Source organism: Plectrocnemia conspersa, unplaced genomic scaffold, assembly GCF_051122295.1.
Source record: "Plectrocnemia conspersa isolate PC_06_02 unplaced genomic scaffold, ASM5112229v1 ptg000003l, whole genome shotgun sequence".
NCBI classification, from domain to species: domain Eukaryota; kingdom Metazoa; phylum Arthropoda; class Insecta; order Trichoptera; family Polycentropodidae; genus Plectrocnemia; species Plectrocnemia conspersa.
Genome location: NW_028277167.1, coordinates 8,643,968 through 8,659,851, shown reverse-complemented (window position 1 = coordinate 8,659,851; position 15,884 = coordinate 8,643,968). Strand labels below are relative to the sequence as shown.

Here is a 15,884-nt window from a genome sequence, read left to right as displayed (position 1 = left end):
GCGCGCATGAATCATGATTCATTGTTATGATTGGAGGTGGGTTTGTTAAAATATTCGTAAAACGCCAGGAACGGATCGGGAGAGAAATAAACGGTGGTATTGTATATATATTTTTAATGGAAATGGTTAAAATCATATAACTTAATGCGTTTTTAATTATTCAAAATATTTTTTTTGTACAATGCGTATAATTATAATGTAATACAGCACTAAAGTGCTGTACTATGGGGCTGTTTTGACCTTGATAACATTTTGACCCAAAGCTCATTATAATTTTATACGTATTCCAACAACAACATAGCTGTGATTTAAATTCATGAAATCAGTTCACCCCTATGCAACTTTGTTAGCAACCAAACGACCAAAGCTCGGTATTTATAGTTAACATTTTTAGCAGTTTCCCAAAAGGCTCTGCGAAAAAAACATGTTTACACATCAACAGCTTCACGTGTCTTTAAATATGTAACTAGAGCTATTTTTATTTAAATAATGTTATAAATATAATCCAGGCTTTTGTCTTTAACTCCAATACCTCTCCTTGCTTTTTTCACCTTAACATATCTTTGGTCGTGTATAATAATATATTTTCGACGTCGTTATTTATCGCGTTTTTGTAACGAATACTACTATCGGAAACAACCCACGTCGCTTGTTACAAAAAAAATATCAAACAAACATAGAACAGAGGGGAAAATTCGATATTAATCACCCTGTTGTGTGTGCCGACCTTGTTTCGATAAGACCTTATCTTTCGTTATGATTTTGTACATTATACACCTTGCCTATTGTATTTATCACGTTAATAATGCAAAGTCTTCGTTAATTTAGCTTTTACCTACTCATGATATTTTAGGAAACATTATATAATTCCAACTTTCCGTAAAGTTTTCTAAATGGGTTCGCGGTCAACAACAACTCAAATAAATTTCCACTTAACTCTTTATACAAAAAATTTACGGGATGGTATTTTCAGAGAAAGTTAATTAAAAATTAAAGAGAAACGAGGCTCTAACGCGAAAAGTTTTCAATTTGGACAGGCGAAAACAGCAAACTAGAGATTTTATAACATATTCTGAGGTTAGGGGAAATTTACCCGGAGCAATTATTTCATCGTTTTCGGTTCGTAAAAGCTTATAATACTTTTGTAGGGTTGCTATTTGTGGATTAATTAAATAAATCGAGATTATCAACTTAAGGAAGTTTTTGTATTTTTAGAGTAAACAAATATCTTGAAATACACATTGGTATTAAATAAGATAATTGGGCCCAAAAGTAATTAACAAAGCATTTTATTTTAGGACTTTATCTTTAGAACGTCCTTTTATTTATTTTTTTAATGTGCCTTCACGGATTCTTTTATTTATTTAAGAACGAATTATGCATACTTTTTCGCCACCCAACAGCCGTAGATAGCTTATTTTTTTTAACTGTTTCATTTAAAACACTTATGGACGTGTATTGATGTTTTACATAAAGGTCATTGATCGATAAACACTTATGTGTGACATAGAATGATATTTCATTAAATTCTTCATAATAAGTGTCACTATTTTGCCTTTTAAAAACTGCCACGTCAGTTGTACCTTGACGAAAACAGTAATGAAAAATCACTTTTATTTTTACTATATCTATGTTTTTAAATATATTTATTCGAATTATCGGTATTTTGTATTTCAAGTATATGTTTTAACGTAAATTAGGTTAATCTATTTTTGTATTTCTGTTCTATTTTAATATAATTTATTTTAAAACTGGACATTCACTAGGCAGTTCATAGATTTTATTAAAATAGACCGTGATAAAAACTTCCTACATGTTAAAAGCGCCATTAACCAATGCCAATTATTTTCACAACAATGCAGCAAGTTGTTAGACCTGACAAATACTATTGTGCATATTATCCATGTCAGGCGTAAATTTTGAGGGATTAGCTGAAAGCATGACAACGGGCGTTCAGGACCTTCTGCAAGTGCTATTGTATTATATTGTCAAAAAACAAGTTACTAGGTTGCTAAATCCCTAATCTGTTTAAGTGGTCACGCAACGCAAAAAAATGTTCCTATAAGACACAATTGGAAATCGCTTCCTCCCGACTTGAAACACACGAGAGTTCGTACGAAACCATGTAAATCTACAAGTCAGCGATTAAAAAATCGATAAAGCAGCCGCTTCCCTCTTAACGTCAACCGTGGTTCAGCTACGACGTGACGTCTGGAATACAGAGTTCAACCCGTTCTTCAAAAATGACTTAAAATTGTTGCACAATAATTACTATTTATAATGGATTAAATATATTTATAAAAAAATTGCAATTTGTTAATTATTCTAAAATCTGAATCAGAATTCATTTTACACTTAATCAACGGGTCATTTTTTGCCGCGTGATTTTCGCGCAACACAGAGTTACATCAATAAAATTATTTTATCAGTTTTCTTGCATTAAAAAAAAATTTAAATGTTAAATTTCGGTCATATGCTGTTTAAAATCAGAAGAGGCGAGAATTATGCCAGTTTAAGATGTGTTTTATTGTTTTACTTCGCGCTTGAATAAAATTTCCAATGACTTTTACGATATCATGTATAAATTCTACAAATAAATAATTGTACTTCCATATCAGAAAAAATACATCGTTGAGCAAGTATCCGTCATACTTCGTTCCTAATCGGTTGTAGTCGCCAAATGTCAAAACGAGAGTTTGTCAACTTTTTTTATGCTATATGTATATTTTTGTATTCTCGTTATATCCCTCCGCTCACGATATATAGTACACAAAGTTTTATACGAAATATTTTTAAAATGTACTTTAAAATTAAAATTCCTGTCCAAAAATAGTACCAGAGTGACGCCCTGGCCCCAATACACCACTCCATTTAAAACAAGATAGTTTTAAAAACATTAGCAATCAATGATGGTCACGAATTCTATGACTTTGGGTGCGTGCCCGAGCGCGTGTATTTTATGTGGATAGTAATATGGTACTATTGATGCTTTTGCAGATCTAACAAATAATATGCAGCTGCAATATAATCTCGTTCCGCCCACGTTTCCGCGTTTTCCTGTGTATACGATGCAATCTGCAAGATATTGACATCTAACTTTAATATATACGCTACACTGGAAAAATAATAATAGAAAACGTCGTTAATACTTTTCACATTTTAATTTAGCTATAACAATAAAATGTATTATTTGTATTTAATCATTCAAATGAGAAAATTGCTTTCACCCAATCTTCAAGTGTCCGGTACTGGTGTTGCGGAGCCTATTTCACTGTATTTTTTATATTTTGAAGGCTACGGCTTACGTAGAGCTTTGCAACCTTTTATTCATACATTATTGCCTCTTCTGTTTTGTTTGTGACGAAATTAATGGCCCTTCACTTGCAGACGTTTCACCCGCCAGCTCTAAAGACGTTTTCAGCGGTTTCCAAGGGACACTTATTCGTTTCCTTATAGGTATTTGTATTTACCATATTCATCGAACCGTTTTAATTTATTTTGTCTGATTCAATACTTGAGAATCTAATAGTTTATTTTAAATATACGTTCTTCGACGCTAATATTTAAAATAAATTAATAATATAAAATTAAATAATGGCAAAAAACACAAAACAGTTGTTTGCTCCGGGCTGAATAAATAGATGCGATCCTTTTTTAATTAACCAGTAAGCAAACAGACACAAGTTCGTTTGTATTATATTAGTTGTATATAGGATGTTTCTAAATTAAATTTTCTATAACACAAATATAGATTTATTCAATTTGATATTTAATGACACGATTCTGAACCCAAAGAGTGACATCAAATCTCAAGACACACAATTTTTCGACATTGATATATTTGAAACGCTGAAAGCACTCAGCGATCGCTGAATGTGTCTCCTGAGAGTCTTTATAACGAGTCCCTAGCAATATAAAAAAAACTTTCTCCCTTTTGTACTGCTATAAATACATATTTTCACAGATATAAAAAAATATTTTTACGCCTTCGTATACATCAGCGAATTCGTTTCCAACTGTTGAACACACAAAAAAGACGCCAAGTTTGCAAACTCTTAATAACTTCCCTTGGACCTTTCGAAAGATGCTTTAGCGAATCTTTTCGATATTTTATAGCTTTTCAGAAAGTATAAGCGAGCCGCTCTTGAAATTGCCACGCGTTTCCCGGACATGTAATTTTATAAATGTGGCGAATATTTGTTGAAAAACTTTTTCCGAGAGTGGAAATAAAAAATATATCAAAGCTTCGCCTTGAACGAATGAGGGTCGGATCAAATGGAACCCTTTCGAGCAATCCTTCCGATGCCCATATTATATGGATTTCGATTTCGCACAATGCATATAATTATAGTTTTGAAATGTTGAATTGAAACCCAAATATACAATGGGTGGCTTTCTGTCGCTGGATGTTTATAATATTGTATTATAAATACGTACCACACGAGCGTGCCGTTTATAACATATTGGCTTTCTTGTCGTACTCGGGAGGAATAAAAATATTACTGCCCTTTTGGGATAGCTCGGAACATTCCCTTCATAACGGTGCGGTATAAAATATTTGATGAAGGTTAACTGCGTTGCGAAAACCGCCAATGAAACGAGCCAGTTTTATTTTAAATACCACTTGTACTTTTTTATGTGCGTGTACATACAATATTAATATACACTAAAATAATAAATTTATGTATCGTTCATTATTATTGATTCTGAAAAATAAAAATGATCATATTTATTTAATTATTGGCTGCGGTAGCGTAGCGGAGCGAGTCCTAAATATTGTATTTTTTATACTAGCTATTTATTAAAGCACTCATTGCTCTAGCCCAATTTAAGTTAATCACGTCAATATTCATATAAAAGTAATGTGAGGTGAGCTACCAGAATATTTCTAATATATGTAAGATTTGCCCCCAATAGTTCCATCTTGTTGTTTAATAGTTAATAAGTTGACATGTCAACGGAACAATATAATATAAACGATACTTATCCCAGTTACACTATTGAAAATATACTTTTATAACTTAACCGAAAGCTTTATATATTTATTACACATGAAAAATGTAATTTATTTTTAATAAATAATTCAATTTAAAAAGTATAAATCTCTCTTAAATATGTATGCTATAAAATTGAAAGACTGTTTAAAGTCCACTCAATTATAAAAATAATATTGTTGTATTTTATAAAATTAAACGGAATATTATATAATAAGATAGGTCTAATTTCAATATTCAAATATTGTTTTATTATTTTCACTTTTATATGCAAAAAATTGTATTTTTGTGTTATAGTTAGAGCTTTTGACCCGGGTAAAACCCGCACGTTTTGAAAAGAACCGAGTACCCGGTTATTTTAATTTAAATATAATACTTGATTTCTCCATATGAAATATATGTATATCTCACACAATTTTCAAGATGCAAAATTCTTTGGCTATTTAGAGATTGAGCTTAACAAAAAAAAATGGGAGTATTTGCAAAAATACACACGGCATTTTTGAGAGACGGTCGTACACAAAAACACGGCGTTTAAGTATATTGTTATTTACCGTCAATGATTTATGATCGTTAGTCTTGATTGCTTGTTATCCATCGGTTGATGGTTAGCTCTCTAGCAAGAAATGTGAACAGATTTTTTTATACTCCAATGCAATTTTGATATTAATTACGCAACATAAATTATTTGATTAGGTAAATAATTTTTATTATTGATTTAGAAGTAACAAAAAATATTTATTCTTTACTTTTACAAATATGATAGGAACAAATTCTGCTTTTACAATTAGGTGATTCGTAAATAGAAGATTATAAAATTTTCATTCGAAATTTTATGATGCTTTTAAGTTTATAATCCGCGAGGTTGACAACGGTTGGCACTTTATAAAGTTTCTGTTAATCCTTTGACTCATAGTAAAAGCACATTTTTGCTGTCAACAATATATTGGGACGGGTGAGCCGTTTCACGTGTTTTTACGATAAGCAAATTCATATATTAAAATTATTCTACGCTCACGGATAAAAGGCAAAACATAAAATATTTCTCTGCCATTTTTTGCTAGCTTAATTTGGTTTTATGACAAAATTTAATCTTGTGTGTGGACTTTAAAATTTAAATATTATGACTAAAATTAAATCTTTCGTAGATACAACTTTATAAAAATTATATTAATTTCATATGTGATGTAATATCAGATTGCTTATTCGTTATTTTCGAATATTTTAAAACTGATAATTTAGTTTTGTAACAAATACTATTTTTAACCGCCGTTGTAACTATTTCAGTCGTCTCCGAAACGGGTTGTACTCTGGGTTTAGACGTCGAGCAGGACCAGGGTTACGTGAAGAGAAAGTGGTTGCTCCTTAGATCTCTGTCTAAAGTTGTTGGGCCCCCTCTTTAATTCGAATATATACAAACCAGCTAGTCCGAGTTAGAAAGAGCTCTTGAGTTCCACTTAGATGCCGTGTACCAGTTTTTATACACATGCCCCTCCTAAAGTATATTTAGGGCTCGCCCATTTTTGCTGCTACGACCAATTATAACTATATATCTATGTATATAAAATTATAAGTACGACAATTTAGCTTACTTTAAAACCATTCACAAATATTTATTATTTTGCTTGCGTGCACTTTACACGGATCTTTGTATTTAATATATAATATAGTACATACATATATATTCCAGTTTTTTAATTTTATTGATATAGTCTTCTAAAAAATGAACTAAAAAATCTTTTGCAGTCAAAAACTTCACGTTATTATCTTCGTCTTAATATAACTATCTAATAATCACTGTAACTTTTATGTATGTATATATAATACTTATTTTCATATAGAGTGGGATAAGATTAATTTTATTTCTCTGTCATGATTTTATCCCGTGGTTCTAAATATTTTCAGTTTTAAAACATGAAAAATCAATAATAAAAATTAAATTAAAAATATTTCTTCGAATATTTCTGATCATATCTTGACGTAATTATTATAACCCTTTCTCTATATTTATTATTCCGAAAGAAAAAGAATCCCAGTAAATTGACTGCTTTCTATCTTATTTATTGACTAGTTTATTTAAGAAACCTTACCTTTTCTTCCAACAACGACTGTTTTGCTCCACCCCAGACATACATCACCTGTCGACCCGCTTCAGCCGAGATTGTTCGCCACTTAATGAGGCTCTTCATCCCCCGTGCTGCCTTTTCATTCTGAAAACCACTAGTAAAACTCTTGCCTGTCTTTTGTGGCGCTCAAATTAAATTCTCCCATCTGCCGTAGCACGTTTCTGTTGCAAGATATTAAATAAAATTTATTTGCATAAAACTCACCTTAACCTGGATTATTTATTATTTTTATAACAGTTCATTCTTCATTGTTATATACTAAGTTAGCGCCCCGTATTTAATAACTAGACTTGCTTACTGCTGTGTTAATATTGTTTAACTCACATTAGTCTAGTGCTTTTCTCATTATATAATATATACTTGAAATAAATTGAGACCGAAACTTTCAACGCCTTTGTGAATCTTGAAAGGGTTCTCAGAAACACTTGAACGTCTTTACAATTTCAGAAATGTATATGAAATATATTTGACATTGAAACAGTCCCTCTTATTTGTATTGCAGTTGGAGAATGTTCGCATGTTGGACAAATACAATTCAAGAACGCTTTCCAAGGGAACGTTGTATCTCACAGCGACTCATTTGATATTCGTCGATCACGATTTAAAGAAGGAGACATGGGTACTTATTTTTTTTTATAGTGCTTATTAATTTTTAGAATATGAATTTATAATTTTTGTTATTGTTACAGATCTTACTGTCTCACATATCTACTGTGGAGAGATTGCCGCTTTCAACTGCTGGCTCTCCATTGCTTGTGCGCACAAAGACATTCCAAAATGCAACTTTTGTGATCCCACGTGAGAGAGACTGTCATGAAATGCATACATCTTTAGCACAAATGAGTCAACCAGGTAATAAATATTTTAATAGTTGTAATCACTGCCAATGTTTTAATGTTATTTATGTGTTTATCTTTTACAGTCCATATTGAAGATCTTTACTGCTTCCATTATACGTCAAGCATGGACGATATCGCAAAGTCTGCTGGTTGGGACATGTTTAACTTGCGTGATGAATATAAAAGAATGCAAGTACCGAACGAAAATTGGATGCTGTGCACAGCCAATAAGGATTATGAGGTTATTATTTTCTGTTACTGAATCTAAGTTTAATATCAATAATACTGAAGCATTCTGCTAATACTTGTCCTTAAAATGTATAAATGTTTGATAATCTGTTGCACTTGAATACAACCATAGTATTATTAGTATTGCTCTTGAAGTCGTACCTAAAATATAGACCCTTCTTCATTCAATACTAAAAGGGACGAACATATTTTAAACCTATATTATTTTTGATTAATGCATTTACATTAACAATATTACTGAAAATATAAATAATTTAGACCAGAGTTGGGCAAACTTTTTTGGGAGCAGGCAAAAAACAAAAGAAAAAAATTTAGCGGGTCAATATAATTTATTCAAAAATTTTAAAAACAATATACAAATATTAATGTGATAAATAAAATTGCAACTGCATTTTTAAATGTTCCTTATATTGCGGTTCAAACTGCGACGTATTAATTCTGAGAAGTGATGCTAAATGCTCATCTGTCAGTTTGTCTCTAATAGAATTCTTCCTATGGTTCATGGTAGAAAACATTTGTTCACATATAAGATGAAGCAAATATGGAACTAATTTTCTGTGTCAAATCTACGCGATGTATGTATACATTTTTTTTAATTTGGGGCGGGCTGAATAGAACCTTCAGACAGGCCGTAGTTGGCTGGCGGGCCGTAGCTTGCCCATCACTGATTTAGACCAACAAGATTAATTCAAGTAATTAGTGTTGTAAAAATTTTGGAGACTGGAAATATTCTTTCTCGGAATAGATTTTCCTAAGATTTTCCTTATCTCATGGTCGAATAATTAAATAATAAAATTGAGCTACCATGTGCATAGTATAATCTATTGATATAAATTATATGTTACTGAATTACAGATTTTGATTTCAGTCTGGTGTTTCACTACATACTTAGTAGTTGATGTTTGTTTTTATCCTGTTATAACGCATTGTCTATCATGTTGTAACAGAAGATTTACAATAAATAATAAATATCAAGCATTTTTATATCATTTAATTGTAATTAAACTTCAGTAAAGTGATATAAAATTAGAACGGGTAAAATATTTAATAAACTTGACGAAAACAACTCTACACCTATGTTTAATCAAATTCTGACACATTATTTGTAATTCTTAATCAATTTTTTGATTAGTCCGCTGTTCTTTATCTAAATCTCCAAATTTTTCCTCAAACTTATCTGGAACTTAGATTATGATAAAATTAGGTTAATCTTTGTCTTTCAAATTGCTTATGTATAATTTATTACTGCATACAATTATATTTATAAACACATTTTAACTTGGAAACGCTCGGTAATCTAGCGTTTATATTAAGACTATATAACAATATTACCACTTATATTAAGTTTATCTAAACCGAATTTTGACAAATAGGACAGCACAAAAAATAATTAACGTTACCGAGCGTTCCCACTGCAACGGCGCCGACACGATTTTATTGCTTTTGACATGAATTTTTTACTTCTGAGAAGTGATAATAGTTTTTGCAATGGACGAGATAGTGCATTGTCAACAATCAATAGAACTTTAAAATCAAGAGCTTTCTGCTTCATACATATTTCCACTTCTGGTTCAAAGAAATTAGTGAACCATTCATTAAATACAGCAGTTGTTACCTAGGCCCTTGTATTAGCCATCCAATGTACAGACAGCTTCTTCAAATCTTTGCTTTTTAAAGCATGTGGTCTTAGAGATCGATTTATTAGGAGGGGTTTTAATATTCGATCTGACGCATTACTGCAAAATAATAAACTTACTCGACCTTTGCTTGCTTTTTTCTCAGACTTTGCGATGTACGTTCGACTAAGTATTTTCTTCCAATTTAATCCAGTCTCGTCAGCGTTAAACACTTGATCGGAGCTGTATCTACCGTCTTCAATAATTTTAGCTAACTTCTCTGGAAATTGTTTAGCTGCTTCTTCATCTGCTGATGCAGTCTCGCCTCTAATCTTCAAATTGTGAAAGGAACTCCTTTTAATAAACCCGGTCAGCCATCCTTTGCTAGCCACAAATTATTTATCAGACCGGGGATGTGAAGTAGATGACTCCAATTGCCTTATCTGTTCATAAAACACAAGAACCTTTTCCTTAATTAAATAACTACTTATAGGAAATTTTTAGTTAAATATTCAATACAAATTACGTGCGCTCATTCCGTTTTTTTTTTCTAATAAATTATCTCTCGATTATGATGATAATTTGGAACTTAGGTTTTGTTTAAAAAATGCTTCTTGAATTATAAACCACATAACTTCATAACCATATAAAAAAGTACGCATAAAAAGAGATCTGAGTGTATGTACATATATCTACCGGTGAAAATGTGTTCCGATACGATTTCACTGAAATTACATATTTTATAAAATATTTTCGAGGTAGATTCGAGACTGTTAATTTTTAAATTTTCTTTGAGGGATAACCCGAGAATTTCTGGTTTAAAATCAGGGATGTTATTTTAGATTTTTCCAGAGAAAGGGGAGAAGGCAAAAGGCTAGTCAATGGTTGATTTTTTTTTAATATTTCGATTTCATTAAAATTCATAGTATTTCATTAAAACATGCATTTTTCTGACCAAATTCTAGGGGGTGGGGCAAATGCCCCCACCTCTCCCACCCTTTAAATTATGTCCCTGCTATAATACATACTTTACTAAATTAATTACATATACATATATTTCTAATATAATGTTACACCAAAAAATACAGTGACGTAGCTAGGGTATGTGCCTCCCAGGGCGATCCTTAAAATTGCCCCCCCCCCCATACATTTTTCGCAGGATCATAAAATCAGCATTTCTTAAAATTATAAATTGGTTATTATTAAGATCTCGTTATTCGTGGATAGTGCATTCAGGGTTAAGAACCACACTAGACGACCCCATCGCGAATATGCCGCCCCCAAGCAAGTGCCGGCCCGCCCCCTCCGCCCCACCATAGCTAGAAAAAATACCATATAAAGTTTAAAAGTACATCTAAATGGGCTTACAGAATACACTAAACTCTTCAAGACACATACGCGGACATAAGCATTGATTTAAATACAAATTAAATTGAATGCTATAAATTTAAACTAACAAACTCTGCGTGACTAAGAACACCAAATTTTTATTTTATTATAATTATATTTTAATTTCAGCTATGCGATACATATCCAAGAGATCTATACATTCCTGCATCAGTCTCATCGACTATATTGTTAGGCAGCTCTCGATTCAGATCACGCGGACGTCTTCCAGTTTTAACTTATCTCCATCATAATAATGCAGCAATCACCCGTTGCTCTCAACCACTCAGTGGATTCAGTGCTAGGTATTGATTATATCATATTATAAATATATGATATTACAATCTAAATCTGTTTTACATTCAACTTGTATTAATAGGTGTTTGGAAGACGAGCAGATGCTCGATTGTATAAGAAGGACCAATTCGAATAGTAGCTTTATGTATGTCGTAGACACAAGACCGAGAGTGAGTAAATTATTAACCTAATTCAATATAACAAATTCTATTTCAGATAACCATTTATCATATAATGCTATATTATTTATAGATTAACGCAATGGCTAATCGAGCAGCCGGTAAAGGCTATGAAAACGAAGCGTTCTACGAAAACATCAAATTTCAATTCTTGGGTATTGAAAATATACATACAATGCGCAATAGTTTACAAAAAGTTATTGAAAGTACGTATTGACTGTCGTTATTAATTATATGAACTAGTGAGTTTTATGTATTGTTTTTTTTTAATTAGCATGTGAACAAAAGTCTCCATCTATGTCGTCATTCCTCGCTGGATTGGAGTCTTCACAGTGGTTGCGACATGTGAGATCGGTGTTAGAAGCTGCGGCGGCTGTAGCTCGAGCAGTGTCTCGCGGAGCTTCCGTACTTGTTCATTGTAGTGATGGTTGGGATCGCACAGCTCAAGTTTGCTTTTTAGCTTGTCTGATGCTAGATCCGTACTATAGAACCGTCAAAGGATTTCAAGTAAATGTCTATTATAATATGGTCTTATTGTTGGATTAGAATGTCAATTATATGAATATATATTTTTATAGACTTTGATAGAAAAGGAATGGTTGTCTTACGGCCATAAATTCTCCGACAGATGTGGCCATATAGCTGGCGATGCGAAAGAAAAATCACCTGTGTTCGGTCAAGCTTTAGACGCCGTTTGGCAGCTGGCCAGAGCTCGGCCGGCGGCTTTTCAATTTAACGAACGGTTTTTATTGGCCCTGCATGATCATGCTCACGCTTGTCAGTTCGGAACGTTTGTCGGAAACTGCGAAAAGGATAGATTGGATTTGAGGTTTTGAGTCTCAATAATATATTAAGAGAATCCATGAGAAGAATATGTTAACTATATTATAAACTGAATAGAACACAAAATATATTAGCTACTTTAAAATGTTAACATGTTTTTGAGATGAGATTAAGATATACATATATACATACATACATTAAATGTATTATAATACATTTCTATTGTATTTATTATTTCAGATTATCTGAAAGGACATTTTCGTTGTGGGGTTTCATGGCAAGTCACATGAATGAATATTATAATCCGTTATATGATCCATCGGCAGTGGCTGATCTATTAACTCCAAATCTGATTAGTCAAAATATTAGGTATTATAGTTTAATTTATCAATATGTTAGTCATCCATCAATAAAGCAACTTAATAACACATATTACTACAAAATTAATATATAACATATTTTTAATGATTATTTTAGGTTCTGGAGAGGTATGTATTGTAGATTTGAAAATGGTGTACATCCTCGTGAGCCTCTCGGTGATTTATTATTAGCCACTACCGATCATACGTCTTCTTTGCTAGATCATATAAATTTACTGACCAAAGTGAGTAATATATATTGGTAATGCTTTAGGACATATTATATTATATATAATATTACTTATCGTGGTAATTTTATTATTTTTATAGCGTATCACATCTCTCAAAACCATATTAGTAAATCGCACTACAAAGTCAAGCTCTCGTCCCAAAGAAAAAGAAGCAACACAACATAACAGTGTTTCTGAAAAGGACGATCAGAATAACTTTACAAATTCTTTACAGATTGATAATAAATATCTTTACGACAAGACTAATTCTAGTCTATCCGAGATGGCTTGTGCTGATGACGATCATCCGTTAAAGATCAACGATAGCGTAGGAAATCCGATAGCTGATAATAATAAACAGTATTCTATTATGCCGACTGAAGATATAATAATTCACGGAGGAGTACCTGTAGCTGATTTACTACAGATAGAAGAAGAAATCGGATCAGTGGCGATAGATTGGAAGACGATTAAGAATGTTAAAGAATGCGTTTGCTCCACACCGTTCGATCATTTCAGTAGAAAGGTATTATAAGCTTATATAAATGAGTTGAAAGATATACTGATAATTTGTTTTTTTCAGTATCATTGTTGGAAATGTGGCGGTGTGTTTTGCACACGTTGTATCGACAAACACGTCCCGCTTTCCGGACTAGCTTCCGGACGACCAGCTCCAGTATGCCGATCCTGCTACGCTCAAGCGACCACATCTCCCAATCCGACCTAAACATATATTGTGTTAAATAAGACAATAAATTTAGATTATAATATACACATTAAGACCATATAATGGGCAATAAACGCCGTAATCTATTGATTGTGCTAATGTTAATGAAAAAAATATATTTGATGTCTATTAATAAAAACTTTAACTTTCATATTTCCACTTTTTAAAATTTTGTCTCTGCTTATAAAATGTTCAAATCATCAGTTTACTAGTAAAATGGTTGTTGTATATAATTTTTTATGCTAATAAAGAATGTAAACAAAAAGTCATTTTCATCTATGTCTCATAAAATCTATTTAGTATTTAATGACGTTTTGCAACAAACTGCCGAAATACACTATATTTCAATATTTAATAATGTAAATAAATAAATTATATTGGTGGATACTTTTTCTAAATTGGCAATTTAATACTGTTGGTTAATTATTAATGAAATTATGTCGTTAATCTCAAATACTTTTATATTGTATACTTTATACTATTTTTCTAAAATATGAATATACTTTAATCGCACGTATTATACAACTGCAAATCAATAGTGTTACATTTATATTCATATAACAAATCCAAATTTGATGTTGTAAGTTATGTATGGATTTTTATATGACAAAATCTAGTTAGGATCTACACAAATTAGTTTTAAATGCCAAAGGATATTTATGTTTTATTCTTGCAATTTTTTTAATTTTACATTAAAACAATTCATTCCAAATTTGTATGTTGTTGTCTAATTTAAGCTATTGAAAGTGCTATATTTTAATGTCAGTCTGAAAAAACTTGCAAGGATATATCAATCAATGCTTTTGACTGTTTCAAGACTGTGATCGTGTTTATTGTTTATTTAGATTTTTCCAATTGTTTTTTTCTGTTTATCTAATGTGTGTTTAATTTGATCTTGTTCTTTAAAATGTTTATTTTAGATAAAAATGATTATGTACATATATATTTTATTATATTTTTAAATATCCATTTCGAGTTTATTATCACAATGCTTAAATTTCGATTATGTTTCACATTATTGTTAGATTTTTTATTATATTTTAAATGTGTACCTTTAAGTAATATTTGTATGCTCTGTGTGAAAATAAATTCAAGTTTTATTTACGAACCTTACATTTAAAATCAAATCATGTTAGTACAAAAAGGTACTTATTATAATAATTAATATATGTATTTGTAAAAATATAATGACTTCAGAACCGATAATATGTTTCATGTTAATAAATGTTATAAGTTGTTGAAAAATAGTATCTAAATAATACAAAATTGTATGTACATAAAAATAAGATAACTTGTAACACAGTAATACAAACTAAATACACTAAGAAAACAAATATGAGTATTTGAATATAGAATATGAAAATAAATGTAATTTAATCAAAGCAATAAAATCTAATGGAATTGGATAGTATTTTTATTTTTTATTTGAACAATTCATTTCTTAGAAAATAGTATATTTATGATTTCCAAAAAAAGCAGATAAGATAAGATTGTTAATTCCAAGAACGATAAGAAGTTAAACTACAGATAGAATGAGCGATATGTAAAAATTGTACTACGATATTCTCATAGTTACATAAAAACACAAATTTACTTTTGCTTAATTTTATGTTGTAAGTATTTAACATCATTAAAAATTGATCCGAATGTAATCGAAGCAATTTTCATGCAAGCTATATTTTCAAGTTTATTCGATAATAATTAAAATAAATAATTCAAGTTATTCAGTATTTTAGAATAAATTATCTCTTTTCATAATATTAAATGAGCATGCATATAGAAAGAAACTTATTTGCGTTAAAGAAAACGCTCAAGTTGAATTAGCTACACAGGGCGAAATTTTGGTATCGATTACCTTTTAAAAAATATAGTTGAATAGCAATTTTATGATCTTACCCACCCTTACAGCAAACATTCTACTCAAATCGAATTTTGATCAATAGGAAAGCGCAAAAAACAATTATCCCTTCTCAGAAGTCAAAAATCTACGCCAAAAGCAACAAAATCGTGTCGGCGCCGTTGCAGTGGGAACGCTGGTACCGAGCGTTCCCACTGCAACGACAAGCGATAATTGTTTTTGCGCCTCCCTATTGACTAAA

At 31.1% G+C, this 15,884-nt stretch overlaps 1 protein-coding gene across 2 annotated transcripts in view; it reads left to right on the top strand.

The window, feature by feature from the left end:
- The window catches only part of Mtmr6 (Myotubularin related protein 6), a 54,409-nt gene extending 40,359 nt beyond the window's left edge, over positions 1-14,050 (top strand). For both annotated transcript variants that reach the window (XM_088181987.1, XM_088181986.1), the window contains 12 exons: positions 7,623-7,739; positions 7,810-7,972; positions 8,043-8,200; positions 11,343-11,515; positions 11,590-11,677; positions 11,760-11,892; positions 11,961-12,193; positions 12,265-12,515; positions 12,710-12,838; positions 12,947-13,073; positions 13,159-13,584; positions 13,642-14,050. In XM_088181987.1, the coding sequence (XP_088038113.1) occupies positions 7,623-7,739; positions 7,810-7,972; positions 8,043-8,200; positions 11,343-11,515; positions 11,590-11,677; positions 11,760-11,892; positions 11,961-12,193; positions 12,265-12,515; positions 12,710-12,838; positions 12,947-13,073; positions 13,159-13,584; positions 13,642-13,785 (2,142 nt within the window). In that variant the 3' untranslated portion in view covers positions 13,786-14,050. The remainder of the gene's footprint in view (positions 1-7,622; positions 7,740-7,809; positions 7,973-8,042; positions 8,201-11,342; positions 11,516-11,589; positions 11,678-11,759; positions 11,893-11,960; positions 12,194-12,264; positions 12,516-12,709; positions 12,839-12,946; positions 13,074-13,158; positions 13,585-13,641) is intronic.
- The last annotated feature ends 1,834 nt before the right edge of the window (positions 14,051-15,884 follow it).